At 41.7% G+C, this 27,904-nt stretch overlaps 1 protein-coding gene and 1 long non-coding RNA gene across 2 annotated transcripts; one reads left to right on the forward strand and one right to left on the reverse strand.

The window, feature by feature from the left end:
• Window positions 1-929: 929 nt before the first annotated feature.
• MMP2 (matrix metallopeptidase 2) lies at window positions 930-25,216 on the forward strand. Its single transcript, XM_087940707.1, has 13 exons — window positions 930-1,400; window positions 3,783-4,009; window positions 7,232-7,380; window positions 7,814-7,942; window positions 8,041-8,214; window positions 13,228-13,401; window positions 13,627-13,800; window positions 14,979-15,134; window positions 15,435-15,564; window positions 18,260-18,396; window positions 20,387-20,546; window positions 21,027-21,136; window positions 23,208-25,216. Exons 1-13 carry the CDS (start codon window positions 1,197-1,199, stop codon window positions 23,309-23,311), a joined length of 2,028 nt encoding a protein of 675 aa, XP_087796833.1. The 5' UTR covers window positions 930-1,196; the 3' UTR covers window positions 23,312-25,216.
• LOC148124855 (uncharacterized) lies at window positions 13,665-26,876 on the reverse strand. The gene is made up of 3 exons (XR_015744986.1): window positions 26,631-26,876; window positions 25,213-25,284; window positions 13,665-15,221 (listed from the first exon to the last, which is right to left on the reverse strand). It is a non-coding gene; the product is annotated as an uncharacterized LOC148124855 (long non-coding RNA).
• Window positions 26,877-27,904: the final 1,028 nt, after the last annotated feature.

Genomic DNA, 27,904 nt, shown 5'->3' on the forward strand with positions numbered 1-27,904 from the left:
TCACACGGTTGGGAAGATGCCAGGAACACAGATAAGCCACGACGAGACAAGATAAAGTCATGTTTGCTCCCAGTAGCTGCCACACTCAGCATGCATTTCTTATCAACTGTCTTCCCAGCTGTGGCTAATGAAGGGAATCAGGATCCTTTCCTCCCCCATAAGCCATGCAACCCACGTTGCTCCCTTCTCTGTTCCTCCTTGTGTGCCCTAGGATGAAGAGGGGCCTGGGTCTTCCTCTGAACTCCCTCTTCCTAGGTCTATCTCTTCCCTGCTCTGGCCAGCTGGACTTTTCCCTTCCCCAGCCTCCTCCATAGCCAACTGAGCCACACTCCCACACCCTGTCAGCTTCTTCCTCAGATTCAGACTCCAACAGGGGCATGACAAAGGGTACCTATTTATCTCCTCGCAATCACTTCCTGTGTCTGGAGGCAAATTGTTCCATTGATTAATTGTTCTAATTGTCAGGAAATATCTCCTTACTTCTAAATTGCTTCTCTCCTTGATTAGTTTCCACCCATTGCTTCTTGTCCTGCCTTCAGGTGCTTTGGGGAATAGCTTGACTCCCTCTTCTTTGTGGCAACCACTAAGATATTGGAACACTCCTATCATGTCTCCCCTAGTCCTTATTTTCATTAAACTAGACTTCTTTTTATTAAACTACTTTGTGTAGTTTCTAAGAACTGCAATGGAAAGATTCCTTGAGGCGTAGGCCCAGCCTACTTATTTAATTTCTCATTTCAGAAGTAGAGCAAAAAATTTTCCCCCTGACATTCATTCATTCTAGGTTAATTTTAATTAATGCCCTTCTGGTCTCTCCTGGCTTTTCTTTAAGATAACAGTCTTGCTCAAGCTACCTTAAAAAGTTTTTTTTTTTAAAAAAAAAATAAAAATATCCAGCCTGACTAAGTCCACATCTGGTTTTTTTCTTTCCTTCAGACTTCCTCTGGCAGCCGCTTAGGAGCCTGCGCATCTGGAGATGTTTGAAAGCATACAAAGGAATTGCTGGAGCAAGCAGAAGTGAAAAAAAAAAAAACCTCTCAAGAAGAAAGTGAAGATGTGCTCCTAAAAAGAAAAGGAGAAAACGGAACAAAGACGTTTTACAACTTAAATCTCTCTCTCTCCCCCCCGGCACCCTCCCTCCCTCGAGATATCTTGGACCGAGCAGGACTACAAGGAGAGAAGAGAAACTGCAGAAGATGAAGGCAAATGTTTCTTTCAGGATTGTGGACTGCGTTTTCAAAATCCTCCTGCCGCTGCTCTCCATTTTAAATCCAGCTTCTGCACCTCCACCTCCCACCTTCAGGCTCTCGGAAGAGGTAGAGGGCAGGGACCTCATCCCATCACCCATCATTAAGTTTCCTGGTGATGTTTCCCCCAAAACAGACAAAGAACTGGCGTTCGTAAGTTGAGCTTCTTCTTGTTGTTGTTGTTGAAACAGTCTTGCAATGTTTGTGCAAAATCTGAGTCCATATCTTCAAAACATTGTTGGCAGATCGACTGTCTTCCTGGTCGTAGAAAAACTTTCTTTCTTTCTTTTTTCTTTCTTTCTTTCTTTCTCCCTCCCTCCCTCTTCTTTCTTTCTTTCTCCCTCACTCCTTCTCCCACCTTTCTTTATCCCTCCCTCTTCTTTCTCTCTCTCTCTCTTTCTCTCCTTCTTGCTTTCTTTTTCCCTCACTCCCTCTTCTCTCCCCTCTTTCTTTCTCCCTCCCTCTTCATTCTTTTCCTTTTTTCCTTCTTTCTTTCCTTCTTTCTCCCTCCCTTCCTTCTTTTTCCCTTCCTTCTTTCCTCCTTTCTCTTTCTTTTTTTTCTTTCTTTCTCCCTCACTCCTTCTCCCCTCTTTCTTTATCCCTCCCTCTTCTTTCTCTCTCTCTCTCTTTCTCTCCTTCTTGCTTTTTTTCCCTCCCTTCCTTTCCTCTCCCCTCTTTCTTTCTCCCTCCCTCTTCATTCTTTTCCTTCTTTCCTTCTTTCTCCCTTCCTTCTTTCCTCCTTTCTCTTTCTTTCTTTCTTTCTTTCTTTCTTTCTTTCTTTCTTTCTTTCTTTCTTTCTTTCTTTCTTTCTATCTTTCTTTCCTTCCTTCCTTCCTTCCTTCCTTCCTTCCTTCCTTCCTTCCTTCCTTCCTTCCTTCCTTCCTTCCTTCCTTCCCGAGACATCCTCAGGTTTCTGAGGCTTGAATAAACAAATCTGAAGCAAACCCTACAGGTTCATTTCAGGATGACCTGCAATTTCCTTGTTTTTTCTTTTATGTGTCTATAAAATATAAGTTTTAAGAGTTGGGGTTTCCATCTGGACCATTTTCTTACTCTGTTTTTTTTTTTTTTAATGTATGACTTATGCGTAGTCAGAGAGGCCCCCTTACTATTTAAAGCTTAATTTTTCAGCCAACTTCCTAACAAGCCTCAACTCTCATCTTGAAAGGCAGTAATTGCTCCTCAGGGCTCTGCCAGGGTTATGTTTGTAGCAAATCTGTTGGAAAGGGGGAGTTATAAAATGTTACTTATTATAATTACGATTCATCATCAGCCTGTTCAGTGATTCTTTAAAAGTTGACTGTCTAGAAAACATGTTCCAGTGACTTGCACAGTAGTAGCTAAGAGTTATTTACTTATTTATTATTTATAATTATTTATGTATGTAGAAGATTAATATGGTTGCCCAATCACTCTGTGATTCTGGGTCAGCTTCCAAACAAATAAAAAAACCCAATATAAAAAAAAAGAATAAAAAGAATAATCCCCAACAAAGAATGATTTATTACTTTGTTGTATAAATTCCTCTTTTTTCTCTTGAGCTTTATCATGATATAACACGGCAACCAAGCTGCAGAATTCAAATCCTAGTATCAATAAGGGAGAATATTTGTAGCTCGGGGTTGAAATGAGAGGTCCTTGGTGCTCTCTGAATTTGGTTGTTTTTCAGATGTTTCATTATCCAAACTAGGTAATATACTAGCAGTAATGATGTTACCTAGTTTGGGCAATGAAACATCTTCAAGAAAACAACCAAGTTCAAAGAGCACCAAGAACCCAACAGTCTCCTCCTCCTCCCCTTCCTCTTCCAACCTCACACCCTTCTAGCACTGATGATGTTACCTAGTTGGGTAATGAAAAGTCTGCAAGAAAATATGCTCAGAAGGCACCTAGGACCCCACAGTCGTCTCCTCCTCCTCCTCCTCCTCCTCCTCCTCCTCCTCCTCCTCCTCCTCCTCCTCCTCCTCCTCCTCCTCCTCCTTCCTTCTAGCACTGATCATGTTAGCTAGTTGGGTCATGAAATCTCTACAAGTAAACAACCAAGCTCAGAGAGCACCAAGGAGCCCTCAAATCACGAGGGATAAAAGACTAACTCAAGGCATGGTTGATGCGAGCTTCTGTCCTGTTCCTTCTGTCCTTGTTCTCCAGGTACAGATTCAAAGCCTTTGACCCAGCTGTTATTCCAACCATAGATTAAGTGGTTAATTGTACCATATTGTTACACGAAGCAAAAGTTGCATTGCCCATCCTAGTTTTGATATTGACGTCAGCTTCAGAGATGGACAAATGATGATTAATTTAACCTGAAACATGTTGATCATTTCCGACTTGATTTTCATTCAGCCAGTTAAGCCCAAGTAAAGGCAGTATTAGGCAACCACAGGGCTGATCTTTGCTTTGGAGGCCATCATTTAAAAATGTTGTCTTTTGTTTGCTTTTTTTTCCAATAAGAGAGATAGAGAGGTAGACTTAGATTTAGATCCATTTCTTTCTTTCCATATTCACTGCTCCTTTTTTTTTTCTTTTCTCCAAAAGCAATACCTCAACAAGTATTACGGATGTCCCAAAGATAATTGCAACCTACTCGTCCTGAAGGACACTTTGAAGAACATGCAGAAGTTCTTTGGGCTCCCTCAGACTGGAGAACTGGACCAAAACACTATAGAAACCATGAAAAAACCCAGATGTGGCAACCCAGATGTGGCCAATTATAATTTCTTCCCCAGGAAACCAAAATGGGAGAAAAACCTTATCACATACAGGTAGGTACCAAGTGGCACAGTGTCTTCTGAAAATGACTACCCTAAGAAGGAAAACATGGAACTTCTAGTTGTTTCAGCCACACGGAGGAGAAAGAGCATTCAGCTTCTAGAGGACCTTCCATCTCCAAATGTAGTTATTTATGGCTTGGTTGAGGTTGAAAGGACTTCTTGAAAATCCAGCATTTGTTTCCTTCACTGGTCATGCTTGGTTGATTGCCCAGGAGGAAAGGAGTAGAAAATTAAAGGATCCTACTCCATCGTTCTCTCTTCTCAAAGTTTTTAGAGGAAGACAGCATCACTTATAGAATTAAGATTGATTTGACAGTCCATAAATCTATAGCTCAATGTGGACTCTATGCAAGGGGTTGGCAGAAATTTTTTGCAGTTTCCCTGGCAGAAAGTAATTTGTCATTGGCTTTTTTTTCATAGGGAAGAGAGAAAGTAACTGGCCCAGCACAGTGGGCTTCATACTGAGGCAGGGCTAGAATTCACAGTCTCCTGGTTTCGAGCCATTACACTACAAACTGGCTCTCTCTTTAACCGGTGGATAGAACTGGATAACCAAAATGCGGTCAAAGAGAAATACATGCCATTTTTCTAGAGGACTCAATTTTACCCATCTTTGACTACATCCAAACCAAAATAAGCTGCTTACAGAATTATGGGTGGAAACTAATCAAGGAAGAAATAACCTAGAACTAAGGAGAAATTTCCCGACAGTTAGAACAATTAATCAGTGGAACAACTTGCCTCCAAAAGTTGTAAACGTTCCAACACTGGAAGTTTTTAAGAAGAGATTAGACAACCATTTTTCTGAAATGGTATAGAGTTTCCCGCCTGAGCAGGGGGTTGGACTAGCAGACCTCCAAGGTCCCTTCCAACTCTGTTATTCTATTATATAGGCTTAGATGAAACACGGCATACGTAGGGAGAGGGATAATAGAGGGATAGAATCAAGATCACATGAAGGTCTAGTAACACTTTACAAAGCCTTAGTAAGACCACACTTGGAGTACTCCATCCAGTTCTGGTCAACACAATACAAAAAAAAATATATGTTGAGACTCTGGAAAGAGTGCAGAGAAGACCAACAAAAATGATTAAGGGGTTGGAGGCTAAAACGTATGAAGAATGGTTAAAGGAATTAGATATGCCTGGTCTAATGAAACAGACTGGGGGGGATGTGATAGCACTGTTCCTATATTTGAGGGGCTCTTATAAAGATGAGGGGGTCAAGTTATTTTCCAAAGCACTAATAGGCAAGACCAGAAACAATGGTTGGAAACTAACCAAGGAGAGAAGCCACCTAGAACTAAAGAGAGATTTCCTAATGGGAAGAGTAATTAAAGTTTGGAAAGTTTGCTTTTAGAAGTTGTGGTTGCTCCATCATTGAAAGCTTTCAAAAAGAGGCTGGACAATGTGTCTGAAAAGATATAGAGTTACAGTCACAGGAACAGAGCAGGGGGTTCGACTAGAAGACCTCTGAGGTCCCCTCCAACTCTCTTATTCTATGTTCTGTAGGCTGTGTAGGCCTTTCCACAAACTCTAGTGGAGTCAAGGGGTCCTCCATGCTACATCTCTTCCTCCCACCAACTGTTCTTTAAGAAAAGAGCCGTCTTCCTATTTGAAAGCTTGCAACATCCTTCCAGAACAGTCGCTTTTAAGAGTAGAATGTCTCTCTCTTATTTTCTTAAAGAAAAAAAAAATACAACAGCCCTAAAACTTGCATTCCATTGAACTCCATGGAACAACACACCACAGGCTCCTGTATGTCTGCCTTTCTCTTCTCAGAACTTTTGATTTGGCACTTTGAGCTGGAGATGATATTAATCCCACAGCCGTGTTGTGTCTGCAGCAGCAAAGCTGAGCAGAAATTACAGGGTGACTAGGACAGGAATTATTTGAAATGGCTCTTCATAGTCCGTGGGTTGCACAACTTTCAGGCAGAAGAAATATTCTTCTTTTTTTTTTTAATCCATCTCTGCTTCAGTCAGAGATTAATGTTTACAAGCGTTCTCCTTTTCTGCACCTCATTCAGATGACTTGGCTGGCCAGGAATTAGCTGTGGAACAAAAGCAAATTGGCTAGCGGATTTGGGAGTAAGTCCAATGAAACAGAGTTTTGTACATAACACATGCCCATCGAGGGTTGGCTTTGCAAAGGATTTTTCTCGTGTTTGCTTGAAAAGAGGGTTAAATTTTAGGATGCATAGCATTATGCCAAGCTGACTTGTCAAGATTTGCAGATCCCAGTCAGTTCAGGATGATTCAGCAGATAAATTTGCAACCACAGGTATTCCAGGGTTAGAGAGTTGCAAAAATGCAAATTCCTCCTCCCCTCCTCCCCTCCACTAAAAGAAAGAGTGGGAAATGATTCCATTCACCATCATAAGTTTTTTTTATAAATAGAACAGAAGGAAGAGGGGGGGAGGGAGAAGGAGGAGGAGGAGAAAAGAGAAGGAAGGAGAAAGGGGGTAAAGGAAAGAGATGAAGAAAGAGAGAAGGAGAAGAAAGGGAAGGGAGAGCAAGAGAATGAGAAGAAGAAAGGGGAATGGAGAAAGGAGATAGGAGGAGGAGAAAGGAAGGAAGGAAAGAAGGAAGGAAGGAAGGAAGGAAGGAAGGAAGGAAGGAAGGAAGGAAGGAAGAAGAGGGAAAAGGGAAAGGAGATGGAGACAAGGAGAAGAAGAAGGAAAGGGAATGGAGGAGGAGAAGGGAGATGGGGAAAGGAAGATGAAAAGTGGAGGGAAAGGAGATGGAGAGAAGAAGAAGAAGGAAGGAAAGTGGAGACAGGAAGGAGGAGAGTAAAAGGAAGGAAGATGAAAATAAAGAGAAGGAATGGCTTTGGAAATTATTTCCCTTTCTGCTGGTGCTATCTGCTAACTCTGGCCCAGAAAAAATTGCACCATTAAATGAACGGGTCTGTGTGCAAGATTAAGTGTGAGAGGTCTATCACAAAGACAGAGAACCTGAGGACCTCGCCATGTGTTAAACTACTATTCTCAGCCTTTCTCCTGTCTGGCTATGTTAGGGAGAGTTATTGAGAACTATAATTCTGCAGTTACAAACTGGGTTTCCTTCAGCGTTCAAACCCAAGAGGAAAGATGAAATCATCTAGTGGCTCTCCAGCTTTTGTGCAGCCCAGATGAGATGGACTTGAGTCAGAGCTCTGTATCTTTGAACGGATGAATCATCATCAATTGTCATCATTATTTTTGTCTTCAAGAATTTTAGGCTATACCCCAGATCTGGATTCCGAAACGGTTGATGATGCGTTTGCCCGAGCCTTCAAAGTCTGGAGCGATGTAACCCCGCTGGAATTCTCCCGAATTCATGATGGAGAGGCAGATATCATGATCAACTTTGGACGATGGGGTATGCACATCACGATACGGCGGGTTGGTTCCTACTCTGGTTTCTTGGTTGAGTTGAGTTGGTTTGTCAGAGTGTTTGCAATGTGACTACTATTGTGAGACAACCCGGGAGCACAACCCAACACACGGAGGCTTTGTCTTTTAACACTGGTTTATGTCCAAGACTGCTATCTACATACATGTACGTGGTAGGCACATACCAGGCAAGCAATCAGTCTTCATTACTCTGTATGGAGAACTACAGTGGAGATAGAACAGGAGGATATTGCTGACCCATGACCTTTTGTGGTAGTAAGCTTGAATTTTATTCATCCCTCACTCCGATGTAAGCCTCGGGTTTCACCCAACAGCAAAAACAATGCTTAAATTGGCACTTCTACCCCAAAGATGTCTAGGTACCAGGGTCTGACATTCTTTTGTTCCTTCTTCTGCAGAACATGGCGATGGGTATCCTTTCGATGGTAAAGATGGTCTCCTGGCTCACGCTTTTGCTCCTGGACCAGGAGTTGGCGGTGATTCCCATTTTGACGATGACGAATTTTGGACTTTGGGTGAAGGCCAAGGTAAGACAGTGGTTTCTGCTTCAGAACTTACACAGGTGTCATTGGCTGCCATCGTTGTTCTTCTTCTGCTGATGGATCCTCTGTCCTCTCTTTCCAAGTGGTCAGGGTGAAATACGGCAATGCGGATGGAGAATACTGCAAATTCCCCTTCCTATTTGGTGAGAAGGAATACAACAGCTGCACTGATGCAGGGCGAAGCGACGGGTTCCTGTGGTGCTCAACCACCTACAACTTTGATACGGATGGCAAATATGGATTCTGCCCCCATGAATGTAAGTTGAAGGATGTCTGTGGGGCCTTAAGAAGGCTGCTTTAATTGGGTATTGGCTTGTGGTCTTATGACAGGGTAGAGGCGAATGATTGAATAGCTTCTCAATAGCACTCAGACTTATATACCACTTCATAATGCTTTGCAGTCCTGTCTAAGCAGTTTACAGAGTCAGCCCATGGCTCCCAACAATCTGGGTCCTCATTTTAGTGACCTCAGAAGGATGGAAGGCTGAGTCAACATTGAGCCTGCAGAAGTAGCCTGCAATACTGTACTCTAACCACTGCACCACTGCGGCTTCATGTGTGCTAGTTTCCATAAGTTCATTCGATCTCTTAAGGGACAAGGTCTCGCCATTTGTCAAAGGTGATTAAAATAAAGAGCCAGCCTGGTGAGGAGGAGTTGTAAAACACCACTGAATTCAAAAGCTCAGGGAAATTATGATGTGATGCCATAGTGCCTTCATTGCAACAGAGAGGCTGACAAAGCCAATGAGTCACGAGTGGGCAGGAAACAAGAATTCCTGCCAAGTGAGAACCATCCAATTCCAAATACTTGTTTTATTACTGCAGCAATTTCTCCCTACTGGGCATTTATCTGATGCTCAGCTGCCACCAAAGAGAAACAACAGTAAGCAAACGTCCATTTCCCATGAATGAAGAGAAATATATGTGTCCCAGGATAATGTGGCAGTGTGATAATAATCAACCATTCAGCTATCAAGACAACTGGAGACATGTGAACAATATGTAAGAGCTTTATTATGAAGCTTTTGCAAAAGGGAATTCTTCTCATGGGCAGAAGACATGCTTGCCAGGAAGGCTGGGGTTTATCTACAGGTTCAAATATACAGTCTCTGCTCCTTTCCGGGTTCACAATCTATCCAGCTACATATCTCCCTATGCAACACCCTATTATTATTGTAGCATAACATTAGTTACATCTCTGGTTCGGGTACCTGGCCTAGATTGGATCCTGCCTGTGATATGTAGAATTATACCTGTGAAAATATAAATCCAATCTAGGTCAGATACCAGAACCAGAGATGTAGTCTTCTGAACTTTTGGATTCATGCTGGACACCATCCTCAGGGAACTTCTCTCTCAGCAGAATGGAGAGAGAAAGAGAGGGAGGGAGGGAGGGAGGGAGGGAGGGAGGGAGAGAGAGAGAGAGAGAGAGAGAGAGAGAGAGAGAGATGGGGATAGACTTCAATACAAGACCAAAAGCTCAGAAGACCTGATCTTGGTGACCAACCCAGATTGGATCCTGTAAATGGCCATTTGAGTGCCATATCTGGACTGGCACACATTGACTGTGGGAATGTCCACTGAGATTCAGCCTTGTCTACCACACAGAGATTGACTGATTGATTGATGTTCATTTGGTTGAACTTATATGCCAGCCATCTTGCCTTGTAAACTTTAGGCAGCTTACAATCAGTAAAAACAACACGAGAAAACATGAAAACCAACAAAATATTAACTCCAAGGATACTGTACACCAGGGAAAAATCACAAGAACAATTTTCTATTAAAAATAGAAAAAAACGGAGGGTTTCCCCTTGTTACTGGGAACCAGGATTGTGGTTTTTTTTTTTTTTTGCAACAAGTGTATAAAATTAGAAGATTGCTTGGCAGTTATTTGGCATTTAACGAAGAAACACCAGGGCTGGGATTTTGTAGGCAGATCGAGGGCTTTTGTGAGTGATACATTTTTTTTTTTGTCAGAATCATTGAATAACAACAAACTCACAGATGGTCCTTGTTTGATAAATGGTGGCATTGTTCATATTATTATTCCAAAACATTGTTTTCTAAGGGCTTGCTTCATAAATGCAGATGCTACTAGAGCAGACAAGAGTAAGTCTCCTAAATGTCAACGTGTTAGAGTTCATCTTACTCAAAGGTCCCTAATCACCACTGCATACTGTGTCTCTTCTCCAAGGTTGTATGGATTTGATGAAGACACAAAGCCCAAAACTACCTTAGGAAATGCTCTTTTATGTGAAGCCTTCCTTCTTTCTTTCCTTCCTTCCTTCCTTCCTTCCTTCCTTCCTTCCTTCCTTCCTTCCTTCCTTCCTTCCTTCCTTCCTTCCTCCCTCCCTCCCTTTCCCTCCCTCTATTCTCCTCCCTCCCTCCTTCCCTTCTTTCTATTCTCCTCCCTCCCTCCCCCTCCCTCTCCTTCCTTCCTTCCTCCATCTAGTCTCCTTCCTCCCCCCTTCCCTTCCTTCTATTCTCCTCCCTCCCTCTATTCTCCTTCCTTCCTTCCCCTCCCTCCCTCTTTCCCTTCCTTCTATTATCATCCCTCCCTCTCCCTCCCTCTATTCTCCTTCCTTCCTCCCCTCCCCCTCTCTCTGTCTTTCCCTACCCCTACTCTACCCTACCCTTCTTCACTAATCCCTTCCCTTCTTCATAAATTTCCTTTTTAAGAAATATCGCCAGTAAAGGTAACAATAAATCAGTCCTCAATCTGAATTTTTTTTTTTTTTGTACCACAACACTCATCAGTCCCAGCTACCATGGCTAATTCCCAGGGATGGTGGCACAGTTATCACTCCTCATGTATTATTGATTACGGTTCTAGTGTCTCAGCTTTTACTCTTTGATTTGCGTTCGATGGGAAGGCAGGATTTAAAGGACCATCAGACCATACATAAAAACAAATCCGTGTGTCCCAATATTTCCCCAACCTCCCTCTGGCTTTTGACGTAACTCTTGAGAAGTGGATATAATGAAAGCCATGGAAACTGCAGCCGGGCTGAATGTAAAAGTTTTGATGTTATTGGCAGAAAGAAAAAACAAATCCTATCTCTCTATAAATCTTAGAAATACATCCTTGAGAAAGTGTTGGTCTTGAAGTTCACCAGGAAGGAAGGACTCTTCCTTAATCCATACAGTTCTTTGCTTGCTTATTTTGTTTCACGTCTTGTAGCTGTGCGATGACCTGCCTTTTGCGTGCATTACTTTAGAACTATACTTGGAAATGCTTGTTAAGCAGGGAAAGAAGAAAGTTAGAAGACTTTCCTTTCTTGGATCAATATTGTAGGGAGCCTCCTAAAACCTCGCTGCTCAGGGAAATTCTGCGGAGAAGCTTCTGTCCTTTGGGAGTTGGGATCCTGCCTTTCAGCATTTCCCCCCGTTGAATGGGTTTAGATTCTCTTTTTAATTATTGTTATTCCAGTGCTAAAGTTGTCTCTGCTATCAAAGTTACAGAAGTTGCTAAAGAGAATCGTGGAAAAAAACAGAATTTGGAAACTTTTGGTGGTTACCAAACAGAAAAAAAAGACTTCTTTGGACACGGAGGCAATGATTATTTCCAGCAACACTACATTAAGTTTCCATACTTTTTCCCCCTCTTAAATTGTTGGTGGTTAAGCTAATAAGATAGGTTATTAAGAGGCCAACCCTGGCTGAGTTTATAGCCCAAAGTTGCTTCCCTAGCAAATGAATATGTCTCGCTAAGCAGCCTCTGTTCCCCTTTCATTCTCCAAAGGAAAGCTGCTTTTTTTTTAAAAAAAAATTGGAACTCCAGTGCTGGCTACATTCAGACATGCATTTTAACTAGCGTTGCTGGAATAGTCCTCAGGAAATGTGGCTGGAAGGCTGAGGAAACCCATTCTTAAATCAGTAGCAATCGAAAAATCAATAAGTGACACCCATTGCAACCTAACCAGCCACAACACCTTATGGTGGGTGGATGTAACACAATTAGCTTCAAATTTTTGAAAAAACGACGACAACAACAGCCTGGTAAAGGTACAGGCTGGATATTGACTGGAGTTGTGTTTCTCAACATTGGGAATTTTAAGACAGGTGGACTTCAGTTCCCCAAATTCCCCCAATAGTTTTCATGAGTTCTTCCTACTGTCCTTCCTACTGCCGTTGAAACTTTCAAAAGCTTTCAAAAATTCTGTATCTAGAGAGAGCAAAATGATAGGGGGGAAAACCCCATCGTCAACTTGTTTGCATGTAAATCATATGTTAATTTACAACTATTTACAAAGTCTGCACTACTATTACTATTAATCTTCTCATCCCTCCTTATCACCCATCCCCTCCCACTTGTGATTGTCGGACTGTAACTTTGTGGCTTATATCCTTATGATCTATATTGACTGTTTCCTAGTATGATTTGATGGCTTATTGTACCCTATGACTATCATTAAGTGTTGCACTTTGTGATTCTTGATGCTTGACGAATGTATCTTTTCTTTTATGTATACTGAGAGGATTTGCACCCAAGACAAATTCCTTGTGTGTCCAATCACATTTGGCCAATAAAGAATTCTGTTCTGTTCTGTTCTATTCTATTCTTGATTCTATTCTATTCTTGATTCTACTCTATTCTTGATTCTATTCTATTCTTGATTCTACTCTACTCTATTCTTTATTCCACTCTATTCTTGATTCTATTCTATTCTTGATTCTACTCTATTCTATTCTTGATTCTATTCTATTCTTGATTCTATTCTATTCTATTCTATTCTATTCTATTCTATTCTATTCTTGATTCTATTCTATTCTATTCTATTAATCATGGACTCTTCAGAATGAGATACAGGGAATCCTTGACTTGAGAATTGAGCCCCACATTTTTGTTGTTAAGCGAGACACGTGACTTTTGCCACATTTTACTATCTTTCTTGCCTCAATTGTTAAGTGAATCGCTGCAGAGTAAGTGATTGGCTAAGGGAATTCTAGCTTCCCCATTGACTTTGCTGCTCAAAAGGTTGCAAACGGGAAATTGCATGACTCCGGGACATTGCAGCCATCATAACTGTGAACCAAGCACTTGAATTTTGATCACGTGACCATGGCAATGCTGCAAAGGTCGTAAGTGTGAAAAGTGGCCGTAAGTCACTTTTCTCGGTGCCGTGGTAATGTTGCATGATCACTAAATGAACTGTTGTGTGTCAAGAACTACCGGTATATGTCACACAATGTCTCATCTCTAGTATCCGGTTACCAACTTGGAAACGAATCGCCAAAGTTTTAATGGCACACTTCTTGTCCTACAGCTCTTTTCACCATGGGTGGAAACTCTGATGGGCAACCGTGCAAATTCCCCTTCCTGTTTGAGGGAAGATCCTTTGACAGCTGCACCACAGAAGGAAGACAAGATGGGTATAGATGGTGCGGCACTACCGAAAATTATGACCAGGATAAGAAATTTGGCTTTTGTCCAGAGACAGGTAAGAAGATCTTTCCTACAATTGCCATGAGTTTGTTCGGAGGGGAAAAAAAAGCCCATCTCCCACCCTTTTCTTCAGTGTCATCAGACCCAAATTACAGGCTTCCAGAAATCAAAGCAATAATTCATAATAATTACAACAAAACTTCTAAATGACAAAGCAAGAATTTGATAGTATAGTATTAACCATTCCTGCTTTTATTGATTAATTTTTTTTAAAATGCAGCAATGTCTACCGTGGGTGGAAACTCTGAAGGACAGCCCTGTGTTTTTCCTTTTATATTCCTTGGGAATAAATATGATTCTTGTACTACTTCGGGACGGCAAGATGGGAAGATGTGGTGTTCTACATCTAGTAACTATGACGAAGATCGCAAATGGGGATTTTGTCCGGATCAAGGTAGAGATTTTTCTCCTCCTCTACCTCCTCCTTGTAAATGTTACTGCATTTCTTCCAGTTCTCCAAGATATCCAAAAACAAGGAATGCACCACAGTTGTGATGGACCAAAATAAAGGTTAAAGAATCAAAAAAACATAGTTCTTACGAAACATCTCACTCTTGCATCATTTTTTGTTATGGTTCAAAGCTAGCAAAATAGGCTAAAGTTTTAGATTGCATCTCAAGATGTCCTTAGTGAATCAAAACAATTCGCTTACAGGCTTCCCTCATTCTCAGAAATATAACTGAGATCATCAAATGTCCAGAAACAATTGCAACCCTCCAAAAAATTAAAAAAAACATCCTAAGAAACTCACAAATGAGTCAACTGTGAAGTCAATTGTAAATCATTCCTTCTCACAAAATTTCCCAACAGCTGGATCAGGGATGTTTGAACGTGGCTGAAAAGTAGAGTTTAGATACCACATACCTTTTGTTTTTGTAGTTCATTTGGATTTTACAGTGCTCAGTATATTTTATTAGCCCAGTTTTAGATAGTCTTGGTTTATGACTTCGTACAAGTGACACCAACTATGGCTTGTCGGCGAAACATGGCTTAACATGAAAAACATACAAGCTGTTTGGTGGTTACGCTATTTTTTTTTTTTAGTGGTTTAGGTGGGCTTGGTTGAAAATTAACCAGGGAGGAAAGTATTTGGTCGGGGTGACAATCCCAAGGATCTGGTATTCAGCCAAAGATTGGAACAAATTCTACAAATGTGCAACCGTACATATATACAATGCTTTGTCCAAGGTTGTATGCAAGAATAGTCTTTAAGTTTCTCCAGTACCTTCCTATCTATCAAGTGACAAAAAGGCTGAAATGTTAGAAATAGTAAACTGAAAATTTGATATTGATCATAGGTCTTTCTCTGTTAGATTCATTTACACCATTAGAATATAACCAAATATCGTGCATTCGGTCCTATAACTCTGAGCAGATAAATTATATAGAAATGAGCGACATCATCCAAACATCATGGACCATCAGTCAGAGAAATGGTTACATCTTCTGTCTCGGATGTCTTCAAGGCCCCTGAAACTGCTTTTGGACAATGGGTAGATTGACTTCACACAAAGAGATATGTATGGACAATACCATCGAGCAGCCATAAAAAGCTGGTTTATTTTCTTCCAGGGTACAGTCTTTTCTTGGTGGCTGCTCATGAATTTGGCCATGCAATGGGACTTGAACATTCTGAAGATCCTGGTGCACTCATGGCCCCCATCTACACCTATACCAAGCACTTCCGTCTTTCTCAAGATGACGTTCAAGGAATCCAACAACTTTATGGTAAAGTTTCCAGTTGGTTCAAACCTATCCGAAACGTTGGAGTCTATATCATTATTAATCTTGGTGTTCAAGCTTCTCCAGGAGAACCTAAAATGGTAGAATAATCTGGTGAACCATTAGAAGGAAGCCAGATGCCCCGTTCTTTTTCTTTCCATCTTTTATATTATCTAACACTATTATTATTTTTTTGCATTACGAGGGAAAAAAAGCAGAATAAAGAATTCCTGATATTACTTCCCTTTCTGATTTCTAAGCTTAAAAGAATGTCCAGATTATTGTTGACTTTTTCTTGATTTTCAGGGGGTTCTACTGATGTTGGGCCAGGACCAAAGCCGACCCTTGGACCTGTCACTCCTGAACTGTGTGGCCAAGATCTTGTCTTTGATGCCGTGGCTCAAATGAGGGGTGAGATCTTTTTCTTCAAAGACAGGTGAGTGGGGAGGTCAGTGTCATGGCCCTGTTGGAATCTGACTCAGAAGAGGAAGCCGAACAGTTGACAGGGAGTGGGAGTGTGTCTCCATTGGCTGTGGAAGAAACTGGGGAAGGGCAAAGTCCAGCTGGGCAGAGCGGGGAAGAGATAGGACAAGGGAGAGGGATTTCAGAGGAGGACCCAGGCCAACCCCCTCTTCATCCTAGGGCACGCAGGGAGGAATGGAGAAGAGAGCAACATGGGTTGCATGGCTTATGGGGGAGGAGAGGGCCCTGATTCCCTTTATTAGCTGCAGGTGGGAACACAGTGTATAAAAAACGCAAGCTGTATGTAGCTGGCTGTTGGGAGCAAACGTGACTTTATCTTGTATCGTCGTGGCTTATCTGGGTTCCTGATGTCTTCCCAACCGTGTGAGTTTTGCCATGCTTTCAAGTCTGAAATTCCTGCTCCTGTCCTGCCAAACTAATTACTTCAGTTTGGTTTGTTTGGATTTTAAGTTCAGTTTGTATTGACCATGTTTTGGACTGAATTGTCTCCAGTCAAAGGCTGTTTCTGGGAGAGTTTTTCTCCGGCCGAAGGTAACCTGGACACTGGGGGCAAAGTTGGAGATAATAAAGGGACTCTTATTGCTTATCTGACTGTGTTGTCTTTGTGCCATGCCCCTTTGGGTCATCACAGTCAGAAAAGGGGTCTATTTGGTATTTATCTCTTCCTTTCCTCTCCAGAAAATTAGGGAGGGTTCCCTTCTTTTTCTCACACTTTTCTGTGGCCGGAGGCAAGTTTTACATGCTGGTTGTCCGGTCTATAGCTTTTCTTCCTGTCTCACAAGGCCATCCCTACATACCATTACAGGTAGTCCTACCATTCCCTTATTGACTGTCCAAAGTTACAACAGCACTGAAAAAAAAGTGACCTAGGACAGTTTTTCACACTTACATCAGTCGCAGCCTCTCCATCTAAATTAAGACGCTTGGCCATTGGCTCATATTTATGACGATTGACAGTGTCCCAGGGGCACGACATCCTCTTTTGCAACTATCTGACAAGGCAACGGGGAAGCCAGATTCACTGAACAACCATGTTGCTAACTTAACAACTGGGGAGATTCACTTAACAATGGTGGGAAGAAATGTCATAAAATAGAGCAAAGCTCACTTAACAACTGTCTCACTAAGCAACAGAAATTTTGGGCTGCGTTGTAATCATAAGTTGAGGTGTACCTGCGCAAGGAGCCACACTTTGTGTGGTAATAGTGGGTCTAAACCATGTTCTATTCTCTAATGAGAGCCACAACCGTTGTGTTTGTGGAACCAGCTAAGCTTTGGTTATTTGGGAGAACAGTTTAGGGAGTGGTGTGGCCTAGTGGTGGAGTTCTCGCCTCACAATCAGGAGGCATTGAGTTCGATCCTGGGTAGGGGCAGATATTTCTCTCTCTGGGTCCACACGGAGAATATATCTGCTGAACAAAACTCTGCACTGGCAACAGGAAGGGCACCCAGCCATTAAAACACTCTGCTAGCTCCATTCAGTTGTCCCGACTCCAGCCTGCAAGGGATTATGGGGCTCTTAAATGAAGATGATGAGTTTAGTTTTGGATTCAAGACAGTATAATAATACGCACAATGAAAAAGTGCTTCCAGGGAACAACCAAGTTTAACATGTGAATCGGAGCGACGTGTTGAAAATGACACCTGGGCTCGTGCCTCTATTACGAGCTATAAAGCTACGTTTTATTCCCCCTCACACAACTCGAAGAGCCAGCTCTCATTTAAAAACAGGAAAAAAAAGAAAGAAAGAAAGAAAGAAAATGCAACTAAAAAGCCTAATCTGACAAGCCATTTGCTCAACATCTATCAAATGGCAGCCTTGTCTGACTTATTATACAGCGTTTCCAGACTCTGGAGTTCTTTAAACAAAATGAACTGCTCATCAGAGACGGAGGGAGGGGTAAAAAAAGATTACACAATAACGTTTTTATTAACATCCTGTCCCATAATTTCCTACATACTGCTGCTGAAATCAAACCAGAGTTAAGGGTTTTTTATTTTTTATTTTGCAATGTTCATAAATCGAAAGAGGATATCAGCTCAACAGCTTCCAAATTGCTCTTTTCATTCTTCTGATGAACAGTTAATGTTCCCGGGTTTCATTTACAGCCAAGCTGTTTGATTGATGATTATTAGATTTGATCTTTTTTAGTTGCTACGATCATAATCTTCCAGAGTAATGGAATACTATACAAAGGTTGGCTTTTGCCAAACGCGTATCCATCTGTTCAGCGTACAGCGCAGGAGAAGGCAGAAAGAGTTTTAAGTGCCTTGTAAATGAATTTATTTGCTAGGATAATTGAAGCACCCACTATTCCGTCATTCTTTCTTGGTTTATTTTTGTTGTTGTTGTTGTTCTTTGCTAAGGATTAATGTGAGTGCTGGAGAAAATTGTTATAAATGGCAAACATCTGGGCACAACACATTTTTAAAAATTCATGGGATAAGCCCCACCAATAAAAGATTGATGCACTGAATAATAACAAAGCTCCCTTATAATTTAATGTTTATGTTACTAGTAGAATGTAAGCATTGGTGTGTGTGTGTGTGTGTGTGTGTGTGTGTGTGTGTGTGTACATGAATGCACTTTGCTCTATTTGCTTAAAAAGCACATTGGCCGATAAAGTTTCTTGTCATTTTTTGGCTAGATTCTTCTGGAGAACAGCTAATGAACGGAGCCGACCAACAGGACCTTTGCTCATTGCTGTTTTTTGGACTGACCTTCCAGAAAAAATTGACGCTGTCTACGAAGCCCCTCAGGAAGAGAAGTCAGTATTTTTTTCAGGTAGGATTTGGGCTAAAATCATCTAAACACACATACACAAAAACGCACACGGACTTCTGTCAAGCCAACGGCTCCAGCTAGATGTTCTTCAGAAGATTTGGCCTCCAAGTTCCAGAATTTAGAACCAGGAAGATGTTCTAATGTCACATCGTTGCTTTGTCCATGTTTCTTTTATGTTAGGAAGAAGGAAGCAATTATATTTCTTTAGAATTGCCCCATGTTTGAAGGTGCTGGAATGGATTTCCTGCAGAAGTTGTGAGTGATCCATCATTGGAGGTTTTCAAGAAGAGATTGGACAGACATTTGTCTGGAATAGTATAGGGTTTCGTGCTTGAGCAGGGGGTTGGACTAGATGACTTCCAAGGTCCCTTCCAACTCTGTTATTCTGTATCCTGGTTTGAGCAAAACATGGTTATTTTTCAAAATTTTCCCTGCTTTGAATTTTGCAAGGCTGAGTTTCGGTTAGAAACACTCCAACCTTCCCCCATTTCCATATTTCAGAGAAAAATCTTTGCAAAGGAATGGAAAGGTTTTGTATAATAAACTATACAGTGGTTTTTTTTTTTTTTTTAAAGGATGTTGTTGAAACTGGCACAAAATTGCATTCATGTTTGAGTGCAAAGTGTTTTTATATGAAAATAGACTTTTTGTATATGTTGGAATGTTATGACATGCGATGAACCAAATGTTCAACCACTCCAAAACGAGAAATGGAATCGAAATGAAACTTCATCTCTTTGCAGACGATTTATTTTCATGTAGCCATGCCAGTTGATCTGGGAAAATGGTTTTCAGTGGTTGCCTCAACCAAACAAAAATGAATAGCAAATTCTTTTTTGGCACTGATTACTACACAACAACCCACGATCAACACAAGAGAGTGAAGGGAAACAAAACAAGTGGTTGTGCAGTTAAATTTATTTAAAGGAGTGGCGGGGTGGGAATCTTGCAAAGTGAATTTTTGATAGCTGAACAGCATTTTAATCATTATTTTGTATTTCATATTCCATGATAACTGGGTATAGCCTAAACATTTTATAAGCCCATCCTTTATAGTCTCATGTCCTAAGGGTTTTAGAAGGAAGGAAGATCTATCTACTATTTATTTATTACTTATTAAATGTATTGGCTAACTAAATTTGGATAGTTGGGGGCAGTGTTTCTCCACCTTGGCAGCTTGAAGAATACTACATCCAGGTTTGGTCACCTGATTATAACAAAAGAGGTTGAGACTTTGGCAAGAGTGCAGAGAAGAGCAAGTAATATGATTAAAGGCCTGGAGACAAAACATATGAAAAATGGTTGCAAGAGTTGGGTATGGCTAATCTAGAGACAAGAAGGATTAGTGGGGACATGATAGCAATGCTCCAGTATCTAAGGGGCTGCCACAAAGAAGACAGGGTCAGCCTATTGCCCAGAGGACCAGAAGATAAACTAAGAAATAATGGATGGAGACTAATCAAGGAAAGAAGCAACCTAGAACTAAGGAGTAACTTCCTAATAGTGAGGACCATTAACCAACGGGAAAGAGTAGCCTCTTCCTTGTGACAGTTCCTCAAATATTGGAACACTGCTATCATGTCGCCCTTAGTTCTTCTTTTCATTTGATGAGTTTGACACACACACACACACACACACACACACACACACACACACAAGCTCAGCTTGGCCACCTCTTACAGCCCAATCTGAACAAGGCTTCATGTCATCTCCTAGTCAGACCCACAGCCTCTAATTGCACAAAACAGGCAACAACAAAAAGGAACAAACCCAGCAGGAGAACGCTTTCATATATAATGCACAATTTTGTTACATGTAGAGACAATGTTAAAGGGTGGGGGGTTAATTTTGAAATGGAGTGTTTGGCCTGTCCTAATTTTCCTCCCTAATTTATTTAATGTAGCTTTGCTGCCTGAAATCCAAGACCCCTTGATTGAGAAAACCCCTTTTTCTCCTTCTCCTTAATCTCCGTGACACTTGATTTTCCTAGGGAATGAATACTGGGTTTATACAGCCAGCACCTTGGAAAGAGGCTATCCAAAGAGACTTACCAGCCTCGGGCTTCCTCCTGACGTGCAACGTGTCAATGCTGCATTTAACTGGAGCAAAAACAAGAAGACATACATCTTTGCAGGGGACAAATTTTGGAGGTAAGGAATCCTGCAACCCCAACGCCGGGATATCACAGCGCTAGGAAGTTAGGAACATCACACAGATTCACGCACACTCTTAACACCTATTTCCAATGTCCAAGTAAGTTCAGAAGGTAGAATGTAGAATTCTTTATTGGCCAAGGCTGATTGGACCCCCCAAGGAATTTGTCACCTCTGGTGCATAAGCTCTCAGTGTACATACAAGCAACAAGCGATAAATCATGATCCCCATCATAAAATACAATCATCATATATCATAAGATCCAATAGTGGGTGATAGTCGTAGGGCACTAAAAAAGCAATCAACATCCATCATAAAAGGATACTAAATAAAGCCAGTCAACATAAATCATGTGATACAAACCACAAAGATGGTCATTAGAAGCTAAGGGAATAGGTAATAGGAAAGATGAGAAGATGAGAAGGATAATAGGTGAGGAAGGAACATGTGTTTTTTTGTTCCTGCGTATTTTACAGATACAATGAAGTGAAGAAGAAAATGGATCCTGGCTTCCCTAAATTAATTGCAGATGCCTGGAATGGCGTCCCAGATAATTTAGATGCTGCCCTGGAAGTGAGCGGAAGTGGTAAGCTGCTATTTGTTTTCTAAGATATTATATATATATATATAATCTGGAAGCGGGGAGATTGATTACAGTACTTCAGCTTGCTCCTGCATTATTTTTGGAGGCACTGTCTGCTGCCCTGTTCCCTGAATAGGACGACAACTTTGGCAATCTGCCGGCCGCCACAGTAAATTTCTCTCTTCGGTGAAAATCTCCCACCGCTGTAAGGAAATTTAGGAAGGGTGACCTTTGCTAAACTTTGCTGGGCTGTCTGAATACCTCGTCTCCAGCAGAGTAATCCTAACCCCCCTTTTTTAATGCAGCCCAGATTCTGATTAAAGAATCCTGCCTTTATTAGTAGACGAGGGGAAGAAAATCTCCTTTGAACTGAATCTCTTAAACGGCTGAGAACTTTTCACAGGGGTTGAGTTGGGTGGAAGCTCAGATTCAAGCTTTTAACTCTCTGTGCCCATTTTTTCCTTTTTTTTTTTTAAAAAAATGGCATGCTTAAAAAGAAGAAGGGGGAAAAAAATCCAGTAACATGATCCTTACTGGCCTTTTGAAAGAATAGCCTTCACTCGGTCAAGTTTTTTCAGTTCCAACAGACCAATTCTGCTAAGTCCTCATTTATGGATTATGGGTAGAGTTGGAGATGGCCTAGCCATCAATCCTAGCAAAAAATCTTCTACACCCACACCCCAGAGCACAGTAATAAAAAAGATGCAGCTTTTATACCTTTTGTGGCCTCTAATATCAATTTCCAGAATGGATCAGGAGAAAAACTTTCTTGGGGTGATGGTTAGAGGAACTGGGAGTGGTGGACAAAGTTTGATATTTTAAATCATGCAAGTTTTGCTGAACTTTATGCCCCAAATCGTCCTACTTGTAAAAGGTGACTTTCAACAAGCCACAAAAACAAGTTCTTTCAGCCGTGGTGGCACAGTAGTTAGAGTGCAGTACTGCAGGCTACTTCTGCTGACTGCTGACTGCCTGCAATTTGGTAGTTCAAATCTCACCAGGCTCAAAGTGGACTCAGCCTTCCATCCTTCCATGGTGAGTAAAATGAGGAGCCAAATTGTTGGGGACAATAGGCTGACTCTGTAAACCGCTTAGAGAGGGCTGTAAAAGCACTGTAAAGCGGTATATAAGTCTAAGTGCTATTGCTATTGGTGAGCATGGGCTCCAATACAAGCATACAAACCCAACATCATCTCACCTCCATCTGTGAATCGTAGCATCGTAATAAGCCAAACCATGGTTTATTTTTGGAGGACTATAAATACAACCGTAGCTTATCTGAGTTCCCTATGAGGTTGAAGGTTTGTTCTCTAAGCTTTCTGAATGTTTCATTATCAGCTCAAACTTCAGTGGAGTTTAGGGGGTGTCAGTGTCAGTGTTCTGCTTCTAAGAACTTCAGGTGTGAGTTATCAGTGAGTCTTGTAATGGGTCTTATGATGGAGAAGTTACATTGGGAGCAGTGGTGGGATTCAATTTTTTTTACCTCCAGGTCTGTGAGCGTGCCTTGGTGGGTGTGGTGTGGCTTGGTGGGCGTGGCAGGGGAAGGATACTGCAAAATCCCCATTCCCTCCCCACCCCACTAACCTGCTTTCCAGCTCAGTTCTCCTGTGCAGGGAAACGAAAAAAAGACCCAGCCAATCAGCTGGGACTTGGGAGGCGGAGAATAGATGGGGGCGGGTCCAGTCAGAGGTGGGATTTGCCAGTTCTCCGAACTATTCAAAATTTCCACTACCAGTTCTCCAGAAATGGTCAGAACCTGCTGAATACCACCTCTGATTGGGAGGTGAACTGCTGGGGGGGCTTGGTTGAGGGATGGTGCTATCTCTGGTTGGCTGTGTGGTTGATTATGATTCTGGGGGTTCGTAGGCTGGTTGCAGGTCAATATGTCTGTCGGTAGCATTGCTTGTGGAGTACCGTGCTTCGGGGAACACATGAGCATGGCCAATAGTTTTTTTGTGTTGCTCCAATCAAACCCACCACTGAGCTGACTCCCAGGTGATGTAGACACCTGTTCTAGTGAGTCCCACAACTGTGATTTTATGTATGTTTGTTAAGGGTTGTTTTCTCCTTGCAGGCCACAGCTACTTTTTCAAGGACTGGTACTACCTGAAACTGGAAGATCAAAGCTTAAAGATTGTGAAAGTCGGCAATGTGAAATCAGACTGGCTGGGTTGCTGAGCAAAGCACATCCCTTCCTAACCAACCATTTATATCTGTTTTGATGTGTAAGAGTCCTATGTCTTACCCCACCATTAGAAATAGAGCTATATCCTAATTCAGGGGCTTGTCTGGTACCAGCCCAACCTATTCAATACCACTACTTGATACAACGGTTTCAGATCTGAGAAAGCACAGTGACTTGGAAGCAAGTCCTATCACATCCTTCCTTCTCAAAACCTTTAGTACTCAGAATTCCTAGATCTGACATTTCTTCTCCCTTCGTGCCAAAATTTAAGCCACAATAGACCTGATATTATTGTTCAGTATTCCCTGCTAAGACACCATAACAACCATCTTGTTCCCATTTTTGAAAACATCATTAGCAAACCGTACGCGGAGATCAACATATACCCCTCAATGTAGATAGTTAGCATGCCAGGAAGTTGATGGCGTCAATGTTGACTCCCTACATGCCACTCTTCTAAATTTAGAGAGAAGAAAAATTGAGAGTTTAGGCTTTTTTTTTTTAAATTACAGCCTGGAAGAATCCAATCCAGCAATATACAGACCTTGTTCTTTCCTGTCAGGTTGGACATGAAATGAAATTATACCCGCATCCCAAATCGTGAAAAAGGTCCAATTACAGAAGCTTTGAAAAAGCCTCCAGGCCTTCCAACCTACCTGAAAGCCAACTATGGAAAGGAGAACTTTTACATTCTGAATTTGGCCTCTGTACTTTCCACATTTCCTTGGGGGGTCTTATCAGTTTAAGTTCAGATTTGCCCCAAAGGATCAGCTTTTTCCATGAAGAGCTTTAAATCCTGCCATTCCTTAGCAGTTCTCATTTGTGATTCCCGTTTCTTGACACGGCGTTGCAAAAAACAAAAAAAACCCAGCCGATGCAAGGCACAGGTTGCCTGCCTGGGGAGATTGTGTTAAGCACTGAAATGCAATGAAGTCATGGGGAAGAAGCTTGCTTTTAAAGTACAGTTATCCCTCGACTTATGACCAGAACTGAACCTCCAAATTTGCATGGCTAAGCAAGATGGTTGTTAAGTGAGCTTTGTCCCATTCTATGACCTTTCTTGCCACCGTTGTTACGGGAATCAGAGCAGTGGTTTGCAACATGATTGCTAAACCAACCTTCTATGCATGTCCAATTTCTTGAGTGAGTTGAGAGAGGCTTGCAAAGGATAGCGAACGTTCACCAAAGTGCTAGAATTATGTGCTAAGGGTACACATTTGGATGGCAAATAGAATAAACATGAAGGAGAAGAGGAAGACGGGGGTTAATTTTAGGAGAATTCTAGGCTAGTATTTTCCCTTGACTATGCTTATCAGGTCACAAAACACAATTGTGTGACCCTGGAACATTGCAATGGTCATAAATACATGCCAGTTGCCAAGCAGCCGAATTTTGATCAGGTGACCATGGGAAGGCTTGCAACGGCCGTGTGAAAAATGGCCATAATTCCTTTTTTTTCAGTGCCATTGTTAACTTCCAATGGCCACTAAACAAATGATTGTAAATCAAGGACTAAGTTCTTTTTAAAAGAAAGGCATATCTTTACTGAAAACCAACCATTTGCTTCATGCACTTTGCCATCTCCAGATCTTAAAAGAAACACAGGGGGAGTGACCGAGGCATTTGAAGTTGACATGTTATAAGAAAGACCAAGTTTGAATGCTTCATGTTTTATTCTTTTCCTCTTTGTTGTACCGAGATGGCTTCCTCTTCCGTCTTCTTTCTCATCCACTCATTTCTTCACGGTTAGATTTAAAGCATCAGGCAATGCAAACCTTCCACTGTAGACCCCAATGGAAGGATGATGTTCATAGAAAAAGATTTTTTTTTAAGAGAAAAAAAGAAAAGTGTACATACCAAACATCAGCGTTACCAATAAAGGAAGAAAACCAACCTTCTATGTGTGTCCAATTTCTTAAGTGAGTTGAGAGGGGCTTGCAAAGGATAGCGAATGTTCATTGAAGGGCTAGAATTATGTGTGAAGGGTACACATTTGGATTGCAGTCAGAATAAACATGAAGGAGAAGTGGAAGAAGGGGGTTAATTTTAGGAGAAGTCTAAGCTAGTATTTTCCTGTGTGGGGTTTAATTTTGCTTCGTAAAGTCTTACAATCCTTGCCAGGATTCTGATGGTTTTTTTCAATGGTGACTGCCTGGGTAAGTCCCTGCAGTTTTCTTGGCAGGGCTTTGGAAGTGGTTTGCCATTGCTTCCTTCCTAGGGCAAGGACAGAGTGCCTGGGCCAAGGTCAGCCAGCTGGCTTTTTGCCTAAGGCAGGACAAGAACTCACAGTTTCTCAGAATTTCCCAGCCAACATGGAATTCTGGGAGTTGAAGTCCCCAAGTCTTAAAGATAACAAATCTGGAGACCTCTGATCTAACCGAATGTAATTTTCCTGTCCTCAAGCCAAAATCCTTCCCCACTAATCCCCAATTCTTTCCCAATACCCTCCCTACCCTTTTCTTCATGCCAGCCAGAAGAAAGCATATCTAGGAGAGCAGGATGAAGAAGCCAACGATCAACTTTCCTACTACCCTTCTCCAAGAAGTCCAATAAAATGGGGCATTGCTTCCAGGATTTCTCCTAAAAGCTTCTCATTGTCCAATTCAATGCCTCAAAGATATGTTTCCAGAGGGAAGGAAAGCTAGCTCGTTCCAGACAATGACTAACCTGTTTGGCTACAAAGAGCCTATTGCTGGAGCCAACATAAACCTCAACTTTGAAAGAATAATTAATGGTAATAAAGCCCCAGCCAAGAATTTGGCAACGGGACAGACATCTTTCTAACTTACGTGGCTCCTTTCTTTAGCAATTTTAGATCTTCTGGGTTGTTGCAGTAGGTAAGTAGTTACATTTCAGATCGCCTAGTTTGTCCCACACAGAAATTAACAAGAGCAAAGGCCACAAATGCAATTAAACGTCACTGAATTGTGAGTCAAAAATCACCCATTTTGACACCTCTGGAGATTCTCAGTCATCCCAGGTCATAGTTGTCTCAAAGGTGTTTTTTTTCTTCTTCTTCTTCAAAAGCCAACTGGACTGTTTTTTCTTTGACCAGAAAACGTTTTGCTCCCCATCCAAGAAGCTTCATTAGTTCTGATGGATAGCCTTCCAATCTCTCCCCCCCCCTCCCACTGCTGCCATCATAATCGATGAAGCTTCTTGGATGAGGGGCAAACATCTTCTTCCTCCTCAAGTTAAAAAACAGTGCCTTTTTAATTTAAAAAAAAAAACCACCTTTGAGACACTCACTTTCACATCCTAGTTACATTTCATTTTGTACCCAGCTGTACAAGTATATAAAACTTAGTTTACCTTGCAAAGCTTAAACCTTGCACCTTGCACCTCTGGAATTGTGGGTTATTTTTCAGATACTTTCTGAAGTCTCCAAATGATCACCTCCAATCTCTTGGGGATGCTTGAATTTGGATTCCTGCTCTGAGCAACTGTCCCTATTATTTTTAAAAATTCTGCCATCCTACTTGTATATTTCAATGTCAGACTTCAAGGCTTGAAGTCTGTAGCAACAGCCGCCTGTTTCTAAACCCGCCTTCCTTAATCAAGGGTCTAGCAGGAAAGAGGAAAACTACATCTCCCAGAATCCTCAAGTTGCTTTCGGATCAGTTTGACATCCTCTTATCCCATTGTTTGCAGCTCGGTTCACTGGCCCAAGCAAGTAAAATGAGCAAACAATGACATCTGCAGGACTAATGTAAAGATTGCAGCTTTGCTTCCTGGCGACTTGTGGTCACTGGGGGGCAGTGTTCCTCAACCTTGACAATTTCAAGATAGGCCGAATTCCTATCTTAAACCAGGGGAATTCTGGGAGTTGAAGTCCACAAGTCTTAAAGTCACAGGTTGAAGAACACTGATACAGGGCCATACGGAGATCATCTCAGCCATTTTGCAAACTGGAGATAAGGCTCTATAAGTTAAGGGTCTCCAACTTTGGTAACTGTAAGACCAGAGGTGGTATTCAGCCAGTTCTGGAGAACCGGTAGTGGAAATTTTAAATAGTTGGGAGAACCGGCCAATCCCACCTCTGACTGGCCCTGCCAACCCCATCTCTTCTCTGTCTCCCATTGAGTCCCAGCTGATCATTGGCTGGGTCTTCTTTGGTTGCCCTGCATAGGAGAACGGAGCTGGGAAGCAGGTTAGTGGGGTGGGGAGGGAACCTTCCCCTGCCACACCCACCAAGCCACGCCCACCAAGCCATGCCACACCCACCAAGCCACATCCATAGAACTGGTAGTAAAAAAAAAAAATTGAATACCACCACTGTGTAAGATTTGTGGACTTCAACTTTGCAGGATTCCTCAGCCAGCAAGAGACATTATTTTACACATTTAAGACCAAGATGCAACTGATAAAGACTTCACTTATAAACACTAAGCATTTGAAGGATCACTTTCCATGACATTATTTTAAATATTTAATTGATATTTCCTTCCTCAGGCAGGAAATAACATTCTAGTTTTTATTGTATTGTTTGTTTGTCTAGAGGTTTAAATATTATTATTTGATGGCTGAAATGGAAGGTTTCAAGGTTTTCAAATGGCTGTTGCTTCTCCCCCTTTCCATCTCTAGTT

This window comes from Pseudonaja textilis, chromosome 11 (genome assembly GCF_049901715.1).
Source record: "Pseudonaja textilis isolate UNSWEBS1 chromosome 11, rPseTex1.2, whole genome shotgun sequence".
NCBI lineage: Eukaryota > Metazoa > Chordata > Lepidosauria > Squamata > Elapidae > Pseudonaja > Pseudonaja textilis.

Bases quoted from the DNA above. Each gene is read 5' to 3' on its own strand.
- MMP2 (XM_087940707.1), top strand. From the start codon at position 1,197: ATGAAGGCAAATGTTTCTTTCAGGATTGTGGACTGCGTTTTCAAAATC. The intron at 13,402-13,626 runs GTAAGAAGATCT...TTTAAAATGCAG, and splicing joins TGGCTTTTGTCCAGAGACAG to CAATGTCTACCGTGGGTGGA. The intron at 15,135-15,434 runs GTAAAGTTTCCA...CTTGATTTTCAG, and splicing joins AGGAATCCAACAACTTTATG to GGGGTTCTACTGATGTTGGG.